An 18,665-nucleotide genomic window follows, 5' to 3' on the forward strand; every position below is an offset into this window, starting at 1 on the left:
CGTCAACATAATTTCCACACTACGTGTAAGGTTTATTCAGTGTGTCCTTAGATATCTTACTGATTTATGTCTGACACTCAGTTCAACACTTCAACAGAGGGCTTCCCATGTAAGATCCTCTTAAAAAGCTAGAAGCCATAACCATTTAAAGAAGAAAAAGAAACACAATCATTTGAAAGTTTCACTCAAATAATTGAAAAAATATATATATTATATATATTATATAATAAATTCACATTGGAACTTCTTTGTAAATACTAACAATACTTTTTTATATTATATATAAGAACTAGCAACTATCAATGATTTTTCTTTAATTGTATTATAGGGTATTATAATATATAAAACAAATATTTTTAAATATTTCTATGCAACATTTTATCAACTACAGATGTTCTAAGTAGGTTTAATGAAATAAAAGGGCACTATGTAAAACAACATTTCTGAATTTTATTAAATAATCTGTCACTACATTATCTAACATTATCTGTACCATATTTTTACTGGTTCAACACTTTTTTCCCCAGCAGCAGAAGTAGCATGTATGGCCTGAATTTCAAAGCCTGATTTGTGCCTGAGAGATTGAAAATAAAGTCAGAATAAATATCCACTGGCTCTCTTGCTAACTGAAAAACCAGTTCAAAAAATTCATTTTGCTTCCCATGTGCTGATTAAGACAAATTTCAGTTTCTGGAATTAACGCCAATGATAGGAATCATTGAATCAAAGCTATTAGGAATTGATTTCAGTGGTAACTGAAAGCAGGACAGTGACTTAACACAATAACACATTCATTAAAAAACAATAAGATGCATTATGCATGTATAATGTATTGAGCTGTGTACTGAAGTGAGAAAATGTTCATCTCGTGACCTAATCAGTCACCATGTTCAATCATTTTCAGCCTATTCAGTTGCCGAACAAACCATCAACTTGCTGGCAAAAGTAGCACTGGATTATGTTTATGATTGGGCAGGAAAGATAAATAAATGTGTGATAGCCAGAAAACTAGATAAGCTAGGACAACTCAATATACAGTAGCACGTTCCCAGAAAATGAATAATTGCAAATCAAAAATATTAATCATGTCATGAGGCCATGAACTTAGACTAAAAACACAAAACTAACTCTATACATTACTCTAAGTGAGGTAACATAGCATGCTTCATAATATAGTCTTACTAATTCATCAGTTCACTATTTTTCTCATTGAAATTTGTCGAGTTTGTCGATTACTTGCTGCAGCCCTAACTGACATCACTAAGGAATATTTTGAATAAATGCAAACAACTTGTCATTCTTGAAAGATGACATATTAACTTTCTCTGTTTCCCTAGGGTATACGTAAAAGGTGCAAATGTAAAATCTCATCGTCATCATCCATTAGCAAGAGAAAAGACAGACATGGGGGGGATAAAAAAAAAGAAAAGCACTTTAGTCTAATGCTGTAAATGTTAAATAGACAGATCACAAATCAGGTAATACATACACTAAATACATAAGAATCTAAAATCAAAATTAAGCACAATTAGGGCCAGAACAGAAAGTTTCACATGTCTGAAACTGCTGGAAACAGGAAACAGGAATTAGATGCTTAAGCATGCTGATTCCCTACACAGAGAAGGAGGAGGGGAAACGAGCCCACAGATCAGAGTTTTAAGATTGCACACTTTCTTTGACTCTTGTGGTTGTTAAGTTTCAACAGTTGTGAGAAAGATTGCTTTCTGAGAACATGAAATGCATCATTAGGACTACAACTGGCTTTGCGTTCATGGTCAAATGAGACCGAAATCAAACATTTTGGTCATGCTGCCAGTGATTTGCTAGAAAACCATAGACCAGTGTGTGTGTATATGCATACATCCCATACTCATTTCATATTTTTACCCACACAAACACTGGTCTGCAGGCTATTTTAGGGTGACAGTCTTCCAAGTTTCATATAAAGACTAACGTCTCTGTATGCAAGAACAAAAACAGGAAGTCATGAATACAGTCTGGTAAAGCACAGGGATTAAAAAGAGAGCATTTTAAACAGGGTTTTACACCAAAAACGTGCACAAATGTCCGGGGTGTGTGAGCAAGGGCCAGGAAGTTTGCCGCCCACCTCTTTAGGGCTTGAGAAATCAGGCAATCCAGTGTTTTGTGGGTTTGACCTCGGCCGGCTCGTATACAGGAGAGGGCCTGCCGTGTGGGCGTGTGGGAAAGACTCAACAACCTTACCCCAAACTCTCTGATGTCATACATACAAGACTAAACCTCCGTAAAATGTTAATGTACCACAATTAGTATACATCATGTCTTGTAGCTTACTTTATGTAGCCTCATGTCCTCACTGGAGGATAATCAGGCTGATTTTGAGGCTGAGTTGTCCCGGAAAAAAATCGCAAAAAGTTTGGACTGGTCTTAAAATTCCTTCCCAAACTTTCCTGTGGTATGGGGCGTGTTAAATCCAGTCTTTTTGGACTACTAACAGTCCAGTTGTGACTGGCCTAATTTAAATAATTCATAAATATTAAACACACTGTAGTATGCAGGGAACCTGAGTTTCTTGACATCATGTATGAAAGACCAACAACCAATGACAGGTCAGCTGGACCGTCATCCGTCATGTTGGTTTTGATCCAAAGTCACTTTTGCGTCCGAGAAATAATGTGAGAGGTCAGGACAATCCGGACAAAAAGAAATCTGAGAAACTTTCAGATATAGTACTGGTGAGAACTGTATACTATATAAAAGATACATTTCCTAAAAGAGAAAATGGATAATAATGAATGCATGTTAATTATAGCCTAAGCTATTTTATTTCCTTGAATTTCCTGCATTGTTAATTTTCTCAACCATGAAAAAAAGGGGATGTAAGGAGTTAATTCCGATTATTACTATTCCGCAGTTCTATTTAGAAGACGATTCCTGAGGCAGATCTTATATAAAGCCAACTCCCCCTTTTTAAAGCCCGCACCAGGAAAGAACGTTTCTTTCACACACATGCTAATATGAGCCTGCACAGGATGCAGTCAGTCAGAAGGGGATGTTGGTGAGATTAAATTCCCATATATTTTCACCAACCATTCGTGGTTGTGATGAAAAATTGTCCAGTCTGGCGAGAGGGAGAGTGAGAGAGTGAGGAATGTGAGGTGTCAGGAGTTCAGCGACTGACAGAGTGCGAGCGAGAGAGCCAGAGTTAATTAGTCAATCAAGATAACGAGCCCAGAGACAAGCCATTTACAAAGGGCAGCCTGCAATTAACCTCCACTCTCATAGCTCTCCCACACAACTGCTCGAAACTTGTCCATACTAATACAGATACATTTTAAAAGCATTAATTTTTTTTTCGGATTGAAAACGATTCTTTTTAAAACTGTTCTCCAACTGGAACTGTAGATGGAGGGAACAAGAGATTTTTTGGAAAACGCTGACGTCTGTTTTCCTGTGATAGGTCCCTGCTTGTCACGTGATCCTGACTCTAACGCATCTAAAATAGAGGATAAGTTGACATGAACGTTGCTGTCTGGTGCCATCTATTTTTGTCACTGTTTCACAAGTGATCATAGTAATACACAGAATAAATACTTTGCAATCACTGTCAGTGCTTTGGCTACCTTATATTTAGTTGCTACCCTTTTTTGGATGGCACGCAACACATCAAACCGCATGGTATCAATGACAAACCATTTGGCTCAGGTAGCGTGCGTGTACTTAGTATAGGCGTTTTCCTATCCTTACATTTCAGTGTGGACGGAAAATTTTGGGACATGCATATAGCCACATATAGAGTGAAATGAAAACTTTTCAAATGTATCCGTATCCATGAACAAGACACTAGTTTCATGCCCACCAAATTACACTCTTCGATCTTTCTTTCATGTACATTTTCTATCCTGACTTTTCAGCACTGCTTTAAAAACATCCAAACAAAAGCAAAAATCACCTGGTTTCTGGGCCACATTTTCCATGCCTCTATTCCTTCTAGTTATAGTTCCTATGAACTCTTTCACTCTTCCACAAAACACACTCTCTCCTTTTCCCTCTCTCCCCTCCGTGGGGCCCAGGGTGGTTCCGCTCAGTCAAAGTCCTTCAGGAAATACCAGAGAGAAGGCCAGGGGAGAACTTACACCCTCTTTCCCTCTCTCCATTTATTTCCCTGCCTCAGCCTCCCTCGCTGCATAGCTCTTTCTTAGTCCCCTTCACTATTCATCTGTCATCATTTCTCTCCCTCACTCTCGGTCTCTCTTGCGCTCAGACTCGTCTCTATCCCTCCAGGTTCAGAACTGTCCGTTACTCGGGGCATGTCCCGTATGAATAGCCTCGTCTCTAAGCCAGAGTGACATGGACAGACGGGTAAAAGAACGGCCTAGAGCAAAAAAAGAAAATGAGACGTAGAGAAACACAGTAGCAACTGTATGAACACAGGATCTGCCTGTGAACGGCAGACTTACAGCTCTGAAGTGTGCTCAATAAAAGTCAAGTTGATGTATATGGTCACCTAGAGGAAACACTGGGCATCAGAGAGCAAGTTTACTACAGATTTGAGCTCAGCTTGGCACTTGGCCAAACACTTTACGACATCATTCGCACTCGGATTTAACGGCTCTGACCTATTACACTGCGTATCATCATAAATCTGTCACGTGCAGCCAGTTGCAGAGTCTCCCAGAGTAATGAAACTACACACACACACAGTCACATACTACAAACTGTAGTCTACAGACTCTCAGCTTCAGTTTCCACAGTCACACACAGCCAACCAGCCAGATATGAGAAGCATAAATAATCATAAAGTCTGAGACTGGAGCTACATCAATATCCATACAGTCTACAGTAACTACAAAAACCAGACAATATCAGACTACACCACAGTTTTCAAAACGCTGTCCATTACACTCCAACACAGAGCTTATATCATCATTAGTTGGGATGTCAAAAACAATACCTCCTATTATATCAAATAGTTCATGTTTAATTGAAAAATATGAGGTGCAGGATTGAGTGTTTTATAGGCTGGTAGAATAAAAAGGGTAAGAACTATAAAAAGTCTTATTTTTTGAATGAGCCCATTATACTCTGTGATCCATACTCTAACTCTCCCAACCTCTCGTTCTTTCCCTCCTCCAAATTTACAGGAAAAAAATATCTTAAAGAAAATTTGAATTGAATTTTGGTGAAACTGCAGTAATGCACTCATGTCCATCTGTGCCTTTCGAGGTTCCGTCTGGAAAGATGTTTACTATAATAATGTCACTGATCTAATCCCTCTTTAATGCCAAAATGCTATAACCCTAATCCCTAATAATCCACAAAATTCTGCAATTTAAGGGAAACAGCAGCTCAGAACAAACTAGTCTCTTTGTGCACTGAGAGGACATGGAGACACATGCACCTAAATGTTTTAGGCAATTTTCACATAAAAACAGACAAGTTTTTTTTTTTTTTTTTTTTTTTAGAGAGTCAAAGTAATACGAGGGGGCAAAAATAGCTTAAAAAATAATAACTTGCTGTAAGATTTGAAGATATTTGTGGGTGTCAAACTAATGTGCATATGTTTTACCCCACTATGAAAAAAAAAAACCCAGAAAGAAATGGTTGAGGCCTTCCTTGAAACTGTCTGGAAAAAGAACAATATATATATATATATATATATATATATATATATATATATATATATATATATATATATATATATATATATATATATATATAAAAATCTTTTGGCTGCCTGAAATCCACCTTCACCAAAGTGCTCATAAAACTGCTTTAAATCAGCGTCTGAATGAATAAAATGGAAGTATAAATCCAAACTGGCTAAATGGAACCGCTGAATGTTCTCGAGTGCACACCACGCAGTTCACAGAAAGGTCTTCAGCTGCGTTCAGCTCCACCCTAAAGGAGCCATTACAGGAAACGTTCACCACTACCACCACCAGACCCACTGTAAGAAACATTGCCCAGGTTCATTTGTTGGAGGACTCTGACGCACAAGTCACCCGTCTCCTGTAGCTTTTGCAATAGGTCCTGCACTGTGGTCACTAGTCAGCTCTTGGAAGCGGCCATTAGTGCCAAGTGAGCATGCCAGAGACTGATGAGTGAAAGACCTAGACTGATCTTATTGGCTTTGCAATATTTATTTAGACACTTGGTTAACTGCTGTAGCTAGGTATGTACTGGTAGCTAAAAGCCTGAATCTCAGCAGGACTTGCATAGTTTCACAGTGAAGAGAACTGACTACATCTCAAGCACCTGTACAACTGTACTAAAATGTACTATTTTTAAACACACTATTACGTTCAATAGCACACCAATTAACAATAAGACTTTTTTTCTGTTCTACTTGGTCACCTATTTTTTTGACTCTGCCACTAGGAGGTGTGTCCGCCTGTTTGTCCGAGATACTCTTTGTATCCAAAGAATGAGAGGATAATTCTATAAAATTCCTACAAAGATTTATCACTGTAACTAGCATATTAGATTAAATAACTGATTACATTTTGAAATTAGGTCAAGGGCACAACTAGTTCAAATGACTGAAATAGTTTTTCTTCAATAGCTTCTTTCCCGTGTCAAGTATATTTGAAGTGTATTTCAGGCATGCAGGTGAGTAACGAAAGGACTGCAGGTATCTCTGTTGACACCAGTGGCCTTGAGTTCTATCTGTTTGTATTATTATTATTATTATTATTATTATTATTATTATTATTCTGAATGGAGGTTACTACCCCCTTCTGGTAGGGCAAGATATTTACAGTGAACTGTTGCCTTAGCAATATGGATGTGGATGGATGGCTCTTGGTGTGTCCTGGCACTAAAGTCGTAGTCTTACCTATTAGTCAAGTTTACGAGTCCAAATCAGAGGGAAATTGATACTAGTGATATGTTTGCTATTTGGTTTGGTTTCATATTACATAATTAAACCCGCCCATTTATTTAAATATATATTTGGGTTGTTTGTGTAGGGCTAATTACGCCCTTGAAAAACTCTTTAATTCACTGGTCAGAAACATGGTGATGGAAACATTAGATATATAACAAAATTTTAAAATGTTGTAGTTCAGAATATTGTGCTTCACAAAAAGCATTTTTTTGTTCACCCAGATATCTAGAACACACCACATTTCTACCACACTGTGTTTTGGCTCATTTTGTGCCTCGTTGCTCACTCTGTGCCTTGTGGTTCAGTTCAGCAGCTTGCAGCGACAAAAATGCTGCAACAAAAAATGTTGTTGATTCAGGATCATATCCCTTTTTATCCCGTTTTATCACTGCACTAGAAGCATAAGGTGGTGTCGAGACTGTTACATACATGCTAATTATGTAGCATGCACACAAGGTCAACACACTTATCTGCTTCTTTTACTAGGAGGAAAAAAATAATTCAGTGGAAACTAGGCGTGTATTCATTAAAAACCCCCCCACCATTGTCCTTTATGAGATTAGAGAATGTGGTTAAGTAAGAATGTGGTTAACTGTATTGTGCAACACTTTATGGTTAACAATTTACCAAATCATTGAGTAGGTGCCTGTTCTACATGCTAAACAGGTATTCTCAGATGTCAGGAGGCTGCACACACCTGTAGAAAGTCCAGATCCAGAAGACATAATTTGCATAGAGCCGACAAAAGCAGAGATAACTGCTTTTCACTGCTGCATTACTCATTGACACATGATAATGACTCATGTGTGAACTTGTTATATGTTATATGCAAATTAATCAAATGTAATAGATTTAGTATACTCAGTTTTAATAAATCTGCTGAATGAATTCAGAAGACTAAATTAACAAAACTCGCACATAATTATCAAGCAACATCATTATTGTTTATGGTTTAACGAGTACTTGAAAGACTCTTAGAGAAATATTTGACCTACATGTTTGTCAGTCAGATTTTAGAACATGGAAATATGTTTCTTTCTGCTGCCTGTTCGGCAGCCATTCGGGTTCAGCATCAGCATCATTCGGGTTGCTTAGTGGGGGATGCGGTAGCTTAGTGGTTAATGTGTTGGTCTACTGATCAGAAGTATCATTATCTGAGTCTGCACTGACGGCTAAACATAACAGCATCAATGGCATCTTAACAAGAATGTTTACAAACTGTGAACAAAGATTTTTTTTTCCCTCAATCCTTTTATTTCAGGACAATCTTTTTAAAAGAAGAAAGATCCTTGAAAAACGTATCCAGAGGTCTGCAGGGGTATATGATCTAAAGTATTTGTTTTAAAGTGATATGCTATTTAATATCTTTACTCATATAATGTTTGATATATTTATAGTATTTTCTTTGCCGATGTCTACTGAATATATTTGATCCCCGATAATCCGCTCTCATTTAAAAGCTTTCCTATTGTAAATCTAACAGACCGGATGATCCATTCCAGTGAAGTAGCTAAATATTTAAAGTAGTTGCCATAGAAATGGTCTTAAATTTGACTTTATGCCACGCTCTTGGCTGAGTGAAATGTTTTGCTCCTGGTCTTGGTGAATATTGAGTTTATAACCAGTTGGTGTAACGGTCTAAAATTTATGGCCAGAGAGTCATGAGCAACATTGTCCATGACTGAGCGCTAGCATTTACTTCAGCTGCTCTGTTTAGTGTTTGTCCTAAATCTACTGGCTAGTTGGTTAAAATCACTTCTGCGGTATCAGTTGCATCTCTTGTGGGTCTTTAAACTGCTGGATAGTTCAGGCGACCTCAGTCTGCATCACTGATAAGTCATTTTTTGGGGAAAAACAGAATGAAAATAAATAAGTAAAAGTATAATGAGGAAAAAAATGATCATGGGAGGTAATAAAATCAGGTTACAAGTTAATTACAAGTTAATTAGGTAGGTGTGTATGTTGAAAGTAAAGGAAAAGAGGAAACCTGATCACAGTGCAGATGCAGTAAGAGACTTTGCTAGAAAATAAATGTTTCTTTCTGTGTTTACTCCAAATCAGCCTTACGACATGCCCCTTTGGTAGAAACCACTGTATGTTAATGCAAGAGGAACTTTCTAAAATGATAGGCAACATAGTGTGTTGTGTGTGTGTTGTGTGTGTGTGTGTGTTTTCCATCTGTCAGCAGTCATTTAGTCAGTCTGTTTTGTTTTCTGAGTTAGTGCCTTTTTGAATTCCTGGTTGAGTGACTACACTTACATACTTACACACACACATATCTAAAGCAAAATAATGTCTTATGCACAATAGGCAATGATAAGTATTCATTTAAAAATCTACTAAAGGGAAGAAAACAATTTAGTCACCAGCATGATGAAAGATGTGTTATATGAGCCTGAAGAAAGCAGAGGATATCTCTGTCTTTTCCCCCTTCCCTCACTCACACACACACTCTCACTCTCTTACATATGCCCCCCACTCATACTCTCACTCTCACACAGTCTCTCTCTCTCTCTCTCTCTCACACACACACACACACACACACACACAAAAGTAGTATCAGGGACTTACCACTTCAGTGGGACGGTAGTACTTGGGGTCCACTTTGACATGGATGACCCCTGTTTCCTGACACTTGCCTACCTCGTTCTCATTCTTCCCCTCCCACCTGCGTGATATGAAGATTGTTACATACAGACAAACAGAGAGAGAGAGAGACAGACAGACAGATAAACTGATACATAGCCAAACAGACACATTTCTCTCCACAGGTTTTGAAACTTCTTCTTGTTGCTATATACATTGAAAACATTTGGGCTTGACATCAAAATCTGAATGGGAAGAGAGTTCAGAATGTCAGCTGTTATTTTGCGACATTTATATCTAGATGCGTTAGGAAATGCCACCTTTTGTTTGAACCCACCCATTTTTCAAGTGATCAACATGATCGGAACATGAGACTGACAGGTGTTTCTTGTTATCCTGGGGTGTCCTGTTAGATTGACTGTTGAAACAATTATGTCTACTCAGTAATGTCTACTCTTGGTTTGAGCCCTGGGTTTTACCTGTGAAGACTTGTTAAAAAACATAACACAACATAAAGGTCAGAGAGGTGTCAAAAACCTAAAAACAAGACACTGTGACATCACCAACAACCTCCACAGGTCCATCCTCCTGTCTCTGTACTTCACAGTGAGTATAATGTTCTTGGAATACAATGCACAAGTCTGCTTTATCCTTATCATCTTGAAATAATGCCACAGAGCTCTATTTTGGTTTGACGCGACTTCCATAAGAGTTCTGATTTGTCTAGAGTAAACAGATTTGGACTGGTATCTCTGTTTTGTGTGAGATGAAGGAACATAGATGACTTTGGACCAGATCATTATTATTATTATTTTTTTTACATTGTTTTCTGTGTTGTTCCTCCTGCTTTCTCATCCTGCAACTCTTTCCCAGTGACTACTGACATCTCTCTCACCTTTACATTAATCTAAGAGCAGCTTGTGGTTCCATGAACTTACCTGTATATTACTGAACAGATATTACTGAGAGATGTTTTTAATTTGCTTTGGCTTTGTTGTTTAATAATGTTGTCCTTAAGAACTTTAGAAACTCTTTCCCAGTCTCATTAATTGCTACTTGCTGTGTGAAATCTTCCCATCCGGTGACTAATTTAATACAGCGTCTGAATTTCTATTAGCTCTAGTATTTAAAAATACCATTGTTTAACACATGTTTTTGATATACAAGTCAAAAGACATTATTTGTGTTAATGTAAAGTGGGTATATGCACTGGTGGTATATTATATAATAAAAACAACTGACCAGATACTCACTTGACATCACTTTTGACAGACAGACAGACAGAAATACAGACAGACATACAGAGAGACAGATATACAGACAGACACACAGAGACAGACTTACAAAGAGACAGACTTACAGAGAGAAAGATATACAGACAGAGAGACAGACTTACAAAGAGAGAGACTTACAGAGAGAAAGATATACAGACAGCGAGACAGACAGACATACAGACAGACAGGCAAACCGACAGACAGACAGACAGACAGGCAAACAGGTGTAGTTTAACACTAGTGTAAATTCGATTATTTTTTTTTTTTGGATCAGGCCAGTGCTGTGATTTATGGTGTAGAGAATGTAGGCAGAAGTTCTGAAGTCAGACTGCTCACATACGCCAAACAGAAAACTGCAGTTTGTTAGAGTGCAGTGTGGAGAGTAGAGAATGCCAAGAAGAGTAACACACAATAAATTGTGCAGTAGTATACAAATTGTGTGTGTATGTGTGTGTACTTACACAATAGACTTGCCCACGTGTTTGAAGGCTCTCTCCACAAACTCTCTCACGCTGTGGACCTCTCCTGTAGCTATGACAAAATCCTCTGGCTCCTCCTGCTGCAGCATCAGCCACATGGCCTGAGAGAGAGAGAGAGAGAGAGAGAGAGAGAGAATTATGCTTCAGCTTCCATGATGTGATTTTTATTTTTTCCTCCACATCATTATGGAGATCACTCCCCAGTGCATTTTAAAGACGTTTACAACAGGATATGAGTTATCACTTTATCAGCATCAACCCACATCAGTCACTGTCCCATTGTGGGATTTAAACCTGAGCCTTATCATCATCATCATCCTCATCCTTATCATCTCTTCAGTCTGCTGATCAGTATCAGTGGAAAATAATCACGGATTCATTCATTCATTCAGCTGACTAAATGAATATCTTTTTCTTATTTGATGATTTAAAGTTTTAAGACGTTTATCATTTGTACAGTGTCGAAGCGCTCTTCTGTTTCGATGACGATGTGATATCAGACATTATGACAGACAGTAACTGATAAATGAGCAAAAAAAAAAAAAAAATGCATAAACGTGTATATGTGTAGATGTCTGTGCACAATGTAGAGAAGTGGTGGCTCAAGCAGTTAAGGCTCTGGGTCACTGATCAAAAAGGTTGGTGGTTCAAGCCCCAGTACTGCAAAGCTACTGCTGTTGGGTCCTTGAACAAAGCCCTTAACCCTCCCAGCCATATCATGGCTGACCCTGCACTCTGACCCCAGCTTCCTAATAAGCTGGGATATGTGAAAACCTGGGGGCGGTAGTAGCTCAAGTGGTTAAAGCTCTGGGTTGTCAACGGAAGATCGGTGTCCAAGCCCCAGCACAGCCAAACTGCCACTGTTGGGCCCTTGAGCAAGGTCCCCAACCCACCTTGCTCCAGGGGCGCTGCATCATGGCTGACCCTGCGCTCGGGCCCCAACCCCCAAGGATGGGATATGCAAAGAAAGAATTTCACTGTGCAATATTGTACATGTGACAAATAAAGGCTACTTACAATATCTTGTAGTTGTTTTTCTAAATATGAAATGGCTGCTATTAGTTATAAATGACTTATTTGAGGAACTTTGGGAGAATAAAGCCAGTCTGATCTTCAGTGCTTTCATGTGGTTAGTATCCTACACCCGCTCCAACACATACATACCCATCCCTGTCCTGACGTCAGCACAAAGCCTCCTGGGATATTAATTATTGTGGGAATGAAGAAACGAGTTCCCAGGTTCAGCCACCCCACTCCCCCCACCACCCCCACTTTTTAAACCCCCAACACACACACACACACCAGCTCTGAAGTTGGGTGAAATATTATAAAGGAGAAAAGGGAACAAGATAAATATGGGGAGAAAGATATGTGCAGCTCAGCATCAGTAGATCTTGCTCCATCTATAAAAAGCGCACACATACACACACACACACACACCATTGTGTACTAAATGCTCATAGCTGAAGCCAGTTGGCTCCATGTCCAATGTCTCTTCCCCCGCTGGACTCCACGGCAGAATAAAGAGTCCATCAGCACGTTCTATCTGCTGCAGTGGGAAGCTGGCTGCTTAGTCCACACAGACACACACACACACACACACACACACACATACACATACACACACTCATATTTCACTCCAGCTCCACTCACATGCTCCATCCATCAGGCACAAATGAGGCACCAGACACACGCATGGGGGGAAAGAGAAAGAAAGGAATTGTGTGTGTATATATATGTGTGTGAGAGAGAGAGAGAGAGAAAGAGAGAGAGAGTGAGAGACAGACAGACAGAAAGAGAGTGAGGGAGGGAGGGAAAGAAGGAAATAGAGAAAGAGATGGATAGGGAGAGAGACCAGGAGGGAGGGAAGAAAAGGTCACCTGAAAATAGAAAGTTTACTATAAATTTAACGTGAAAGGAGCTCTGCACAGTGTGTGTGTGTGTGTGTGTGTGTGTATGAAATGGTCCTTTATATTCCCTGACTTTCACTGTAAGGTCTCAATAAGGTGAGAATCTTGTACTTATATTTACATATATTAAAGAAATAATATACATTTTACTCACACGGGTACTACACTACACTACACTACACTACACACCACACACACACACCCTTACTTCAGATTATCCAGAACTACACATCTGGTTCAAGTTTGATTTAGAAACCCTTTCTTAAATGTTTTTCAAAAAGCTGTTCATCACAAATATTTTGTCAAGACCATAACTGATATGAAGTCTTGCAATATCCCTGAAACAACGCCAAGTTTCATGTTTATCTAGCTTTGCAATCGTGAGACTGTTTAACTGTTTAAAACACGTGTGGCTAACGCACCTCAGAAGAGTCTCCTTTTATATAATCCTAAATGGACAGTATGTCGATAGGACAAGAAACAAGCTGGACACACTGATGCAGTGGTGAAAAAAAAATGAAGAGTTTGTACTTTAGTGAATCGCAAATATATAAACTCTGCAAAACTTATATAATTGTTATTGGATTTGTTGGTACGATCCTCTGACAGCTCCAAACCCTAATTTACCTCTTTCAACTTTCAAAATGCTAATTCCAAGTTGCAAACTTTTAAAGAACTTACAGCACAAGACTTTTATTATGACGTCACTACTGTACGATTCAGGGGTCAGTTTGAGTGGACAGTCTTCTTTTTACGTGGCTTTAAAATTTTAAAGGATTAAAAAGGAATTGGTAAACCTATAATGTGAGATGTTTGTGAATTATGATTAAGTTGTTTCACATCATATGTGCTCATACGGTTAGATCCAGAAGCATTGGCACCCTTGATAAAAACAGTATGAAAATGGTCATAAAAATGTCTTCATTTTCTTAGGGTAAAAACAACAACAACAAAAATTAATTATGAAAGTTTTCAGAGTTAATTAAAGAAAAAACAAAGGCTTTTTAATTTTCTTTGTAAATACATTTTCAGTGTGAGATGAAGCTAATAAATCACAGGCATTCATTCTCAACCTATTTAATTCCCCAAACCTGTTTTCACCACGGGTGCCAATAATTCTGGATGTGACCATGTACATGTTACAGTTGCAGATTTTCACATTTCACTATGACCTGAAATTCATAAAATTATCATTTTGCTGTTGTAATAGCTAGCATATGCTTACTTCTGACATAAAGTAGCATACCAGTGACCTCAGGTATTTTAGCCATGAACTGGACATCTATGGCCTTGATTCCACTCATCAGTACATTTATTCACAATAACTCTGGCAAAGGAGTACTGGAAAGATGTATACCCTCGTTACCCCGCTTCCTCCAGCGTACCTCACGCTCACCTCGCCTTACTGGTTCTCGCCCTCAGTTCTTTTTCTCTCTCCTGCTCTGGATCATTACCTCTGTGAGGGACAGCTGAGAGGCCCAGGCCAAAATCCCCCTTCCTGTTCACGACTCACACACACTTACACTTACACACACACACAAATACCCACAGAAAACTTCTGGCCCACTCCAAATCTTTGTGGTGAAGGCCGGAGAGAATGTAACGTGTTCTGCTGTGAAAGCCCTGTCATTGTGCGTGCTCAATGTTCTTTTTCAAACTCACATGGGGATGCTGGGGTCCAGTCTAACCATGACTTACTGCACTTACAACGTGAGCCCAGACACAGACATATAGGGGGATGGGAGAAGACTAGTGTGTGTGTGTGTGTGTGTGTGTGTGTGTGTGTGTGTGTGTGTGTGCGTGTGTGTGCAGGAAAGTAGTGTGTAGCCCCTGCCTTATCAGCCTGGCCTTCCTGTCCATCCATCATGGCAGTCTTGTGCCTGATGCCTGGAGTTCACCAGGGCTTCAGCTCGGCAGCGACATCTGGATTAGGTACAATTTCACAGCGAAATTAACGGAAGTGTGTCTGATCGGTTGCATTGTACCCTGAGGGCAAATCATGAAAACGACAAATCTTGCATTCTCACATAACTGTTATTTAATTAGAAGAAAAATGGTGGTTGTATGTTTGAAACCATTTGCTCATCAAGGACCATTTTACACCTCCATCTCTTGATTGGATTGAGTGAAACCTGATGAATTAAGCAGGTTTTGATTTATTTGGTTTGGGCAGGTCTAAAGCTCAAAAAAAGTACAAACAGAATAAAAGTAATAATAGAGGGCTTATTGCAGCATGTCTGTGTGAAGCAGTGTGAGTCATGGAAGCCCTCCATTAGTCTAGCATATTGTTCCCGAGTGGCATGAGATTGCAAGTTTGCATCCGTGGTTTGGAATCCAAGACCGAAAAAGTGGCCGTTCTCTCTGGGTTGGAGGGTTGGTGTTACTCTCTCCCCTGTCAATCAGAGCCAGGGGTGGGCATCTGAGAGCTCATGTATGTGGAAGAGAGCAGTTAGTGCTTTACTCCCTGTTTGACACAGCATGAGCAGCGAAAAGATCTGAAAAGATACTCAGAGAATGCGCATGGTAACATTCACCCTCCAAGGTTGTAACGGTCATGTGATAATGCAGAGCAAATAGCTAGGAAATGGGCATGCCACAAATAGACAAATCACCAAATTGGAGGGGGAAAAAACTCAGAAATAAACAGAAGTGAAGACTAGTGTTCAAAATGAGATAAAACTACACAGGAACAGTGTTGCTATGACATCCAATTATGTCTGTCTCAGCATAAAACCTGCTGTCAAACTCTAAGAGTTACAGCTTCTGTTTTATCCAGTCACACATTCTTATTGTTGTGAGATTGTGAGTTAGTACAAACTAGTTGTGCTCTCCAGGTGGGAGGAGATGGTCACAGCGATGCTAGCCACCCATGGGCATCTGGGAGCTTGTGTATGTGGAAGAGATCAGTTGTGCTTCCCTGTGTGTATGGGAAGAGAGAGAGAGAGAGAGAGAGAGATGTTGCCTTGTGATGTAGCATCTGATGTAGCATGAGCATCAGTTGAAGAACATGAAAAGGTTGGTCTCAGGTATGTCTGATGAAGCATGTGACCCACACTTTGGTAGTGGTCATGTGATAGAGTGAGCTTTAACAAGTGGGACCCATTCAGGGAGGTGAAAAAATAATTCCACACCATAAACAACAAAAAACAAGTTCATTATATGCGAGTTTAATGTTAATCTAAAATAGACAGACAGGCAGGCAGACAGACAGACAGAGAATGTGTGTGAGACAGAGAGAGAAAGAGAGAGAGAGAAAGAAGGGTATGTGTGTGTGGGAGAAAGCTCTGTCAAGTCTTGACAGTGAAAAGGCAAAGACAAACAAAGGCTTAACAGTGGTGACATCCTCATCACTGCCTCAACACCTCTACTGTTTGAATGCAGTGTATCTGATCAACTCTCTCTCTCTCCCCTTTAGTCTCTTTGAACACATCATACATAAAGCTGTGTATTAACTCTTCTTCTCAGTCTATTTCATCAAAGACCAACTGTTAAAATGTGATGTTTCACTTTTCCTTCCGTAAATCACTAACATGCGCACACACACCCACACCTGTACAAAACCATGAAGAAAAAAAAAAGGACACACGCACAACCACAAGTTCGGCTCGGCCATCTGAGTGTTTATAAGACTCTACTCATTTACATGTGCCGTGTTTTTCTGGAAGCATATTTTGCAACTGGCGAAAGTTTTAATGCTCCCCACTGCACCACACACACACACACACACACAAACACACACACACACGGTCACAGTCTTTTTTTGTACTGAGCACAGAAGAGCTCTGTTTGAGGCAGGTGGTTTGAGTTAGGCACAGACATGCTGTCGTACGGCCGTAGTCCAAACACACACGCGCACACACACACACGCTGAAAGACTGAGGTTTTGACTGCAGATCACCTGTGAACTTTATTAGCACTCTTCCACACAGACTGTGTTTTCCCTCCATATTCCTGCTGCCACTGAGACCTGCAGTTCCACACAACCTTCACCTTTAACTCTACAACTCTGTCGTACCTGCACTCTTCTCTCATTCATTCATTCACTTATTCATTCCTATGCACAGATTTCAGTGTGTATATATATACATACATATATATACATATATATATATATATATATATATATATATATATATATATATATATATATATATATATATATATATATATATATATATATATATATACATATATACATACATATATATATATATATATGTATGTATGTATGTATGTATGTATGGCTGAATATCTGTTATGTTCTGGAATATACAATATTTTAGTGTTATTTGTTTAATTGGGTATTATTTATTATTATCTAGTTTTAGGACTTAGATGAATATCCGATTAAAGTTCAGGTCAAGGGTTCACAAACTTTACAGTGGAGTAAATAATTTCACAGAAAATTCTGCGCATTGGCATGTACAAAACATTTTTTTGTGTGTTTGGAAAACCTTATAAACAATGTAGGAGTATATCATTTGCAAACTATCCTGGTTATGTATGTGCAAAAGCAAACTGTGTGTGTGTGTGTGTGTGTGAGAGAGAGAGAGAGAGAGGGAGAGAGAATGTGAGAGAGTGTGTGTGTATGAGAGAGAGTGAGAGAGAGTGTGAGAAAAAGTGAGAGAGATTGTGTGCGTGTGTGTGTGTGTGTGTGTGAGTGAGTGAGTGAGTGAGAGAGAGAGAGAGAGAGAGAGATAGGAGAGAGAGAGGTATGAAGAACAGAGATGGTTATCTGCGTCATTTAGCCTGCTGCTGAACATATTGGTTACAAATTGGAAAATGAGCAGCAGGTGTGCTCAAACACGCACACACACACACACGCACACACACCCACACCCACACAGAACACACTTCAGGCCCAGGCCATGTGAACAAGAGGGACCCGTCACTATGGTGATGATGTGTAGAAGTGAAAAGTAACATTCAATCAGCAATGTTGTGTGATGTGTTGTTGCGTATCTCTAGAGAAAAAAAAGATCATCAAGAGCACATCACTGTCATGTCTCTCTTCCAGTTCATTTTAAGCTACCTTGGACTGGATTGGAATTTCTGACCTGCGCCTGAATAAAGTACCGCAAATCTGAATCCCTATTTAACAAATCGTCATGATTAGTAAATAAATAAAGCAGCACTTCCTGTAAATCAAACAGCACTTCCTACACCTATTTATTTCAGATCAATCCACACATGGACATGTTTGCTTGTTTTTATCTAGAACACTGACTGTAGAGTACGGAGGAAATATAAATCACTCGTCACGGCTAGTCGGCTAGCTGGTTTCTGACAAGAGACTAGCACTGAGGCACCTGTGGGGTTTTTCCCACTACTTTGTTACTTCTAAAGGAAGCTGAATGCAACGCTTGAGCATGTGTATAATTTAATAAAATAGATTAAAATAAGCTCTAATGGCCTCTTATTTACCTGATATTATTACTCTTATTAGCCTGTAGCAGTGAGCATGATTACTAATCAGTAAAAAAAAATTGGGGGTTTTGCAACTCGGCAAGATTAAATTAGGTTTCAGTTAAAATAGCTTTATTTTTTT

The 18,665-nt window shown here is 39.1% G+C and overlaps 1 protein-coding gene across 2 annotated transcripts in view; it reads right to left on the bottom strand.

Annotated features, from left to right (window-relative positions):
- gmds (GDP-mannose 4,6-dehydratase) overlaps window positions 1-18,665 on the bottom strand; it is a 76,386-nt gene that overhangs the window by 2,684 nt on the left and 55,037 nt on the right. For both annotated transcript variants that reach the window (XM_058379325.1, XM_058379324.1), the window contains 2 exons: window positions 11,190-11,308; window positions 9,440-9,536 (listed from right to left, as the gene is read on the bottom strand). In XM_058379325.1, coding sequence (XP_058235308.1) covers window positions 9,440-9,536; window positions 11,190-11,308 — 216 coding nt within the window. The remainder of the gene's footprint in view (window positions 1-9,439; window positions 9,537-11,189; window positions 11,309-18,665) is intronic.

Source organism: Hemibagrus wyckioides, linkage group LG25 (genome assembly GCF_019097595.1).
Source record: "Hemibagrus wyckioides isolate EC202008001 linkage group LG25, SWU_Hwy_1.0, whole genome shotgun sequence".
NCBI classification, from domain to species: domain Eukaryota; kingdom Metazoa; phylum Chordata; class Actinopteri; order Siluriformes; family Bagridae; genus Hemibagrus; species Hemibagrus wyckioides.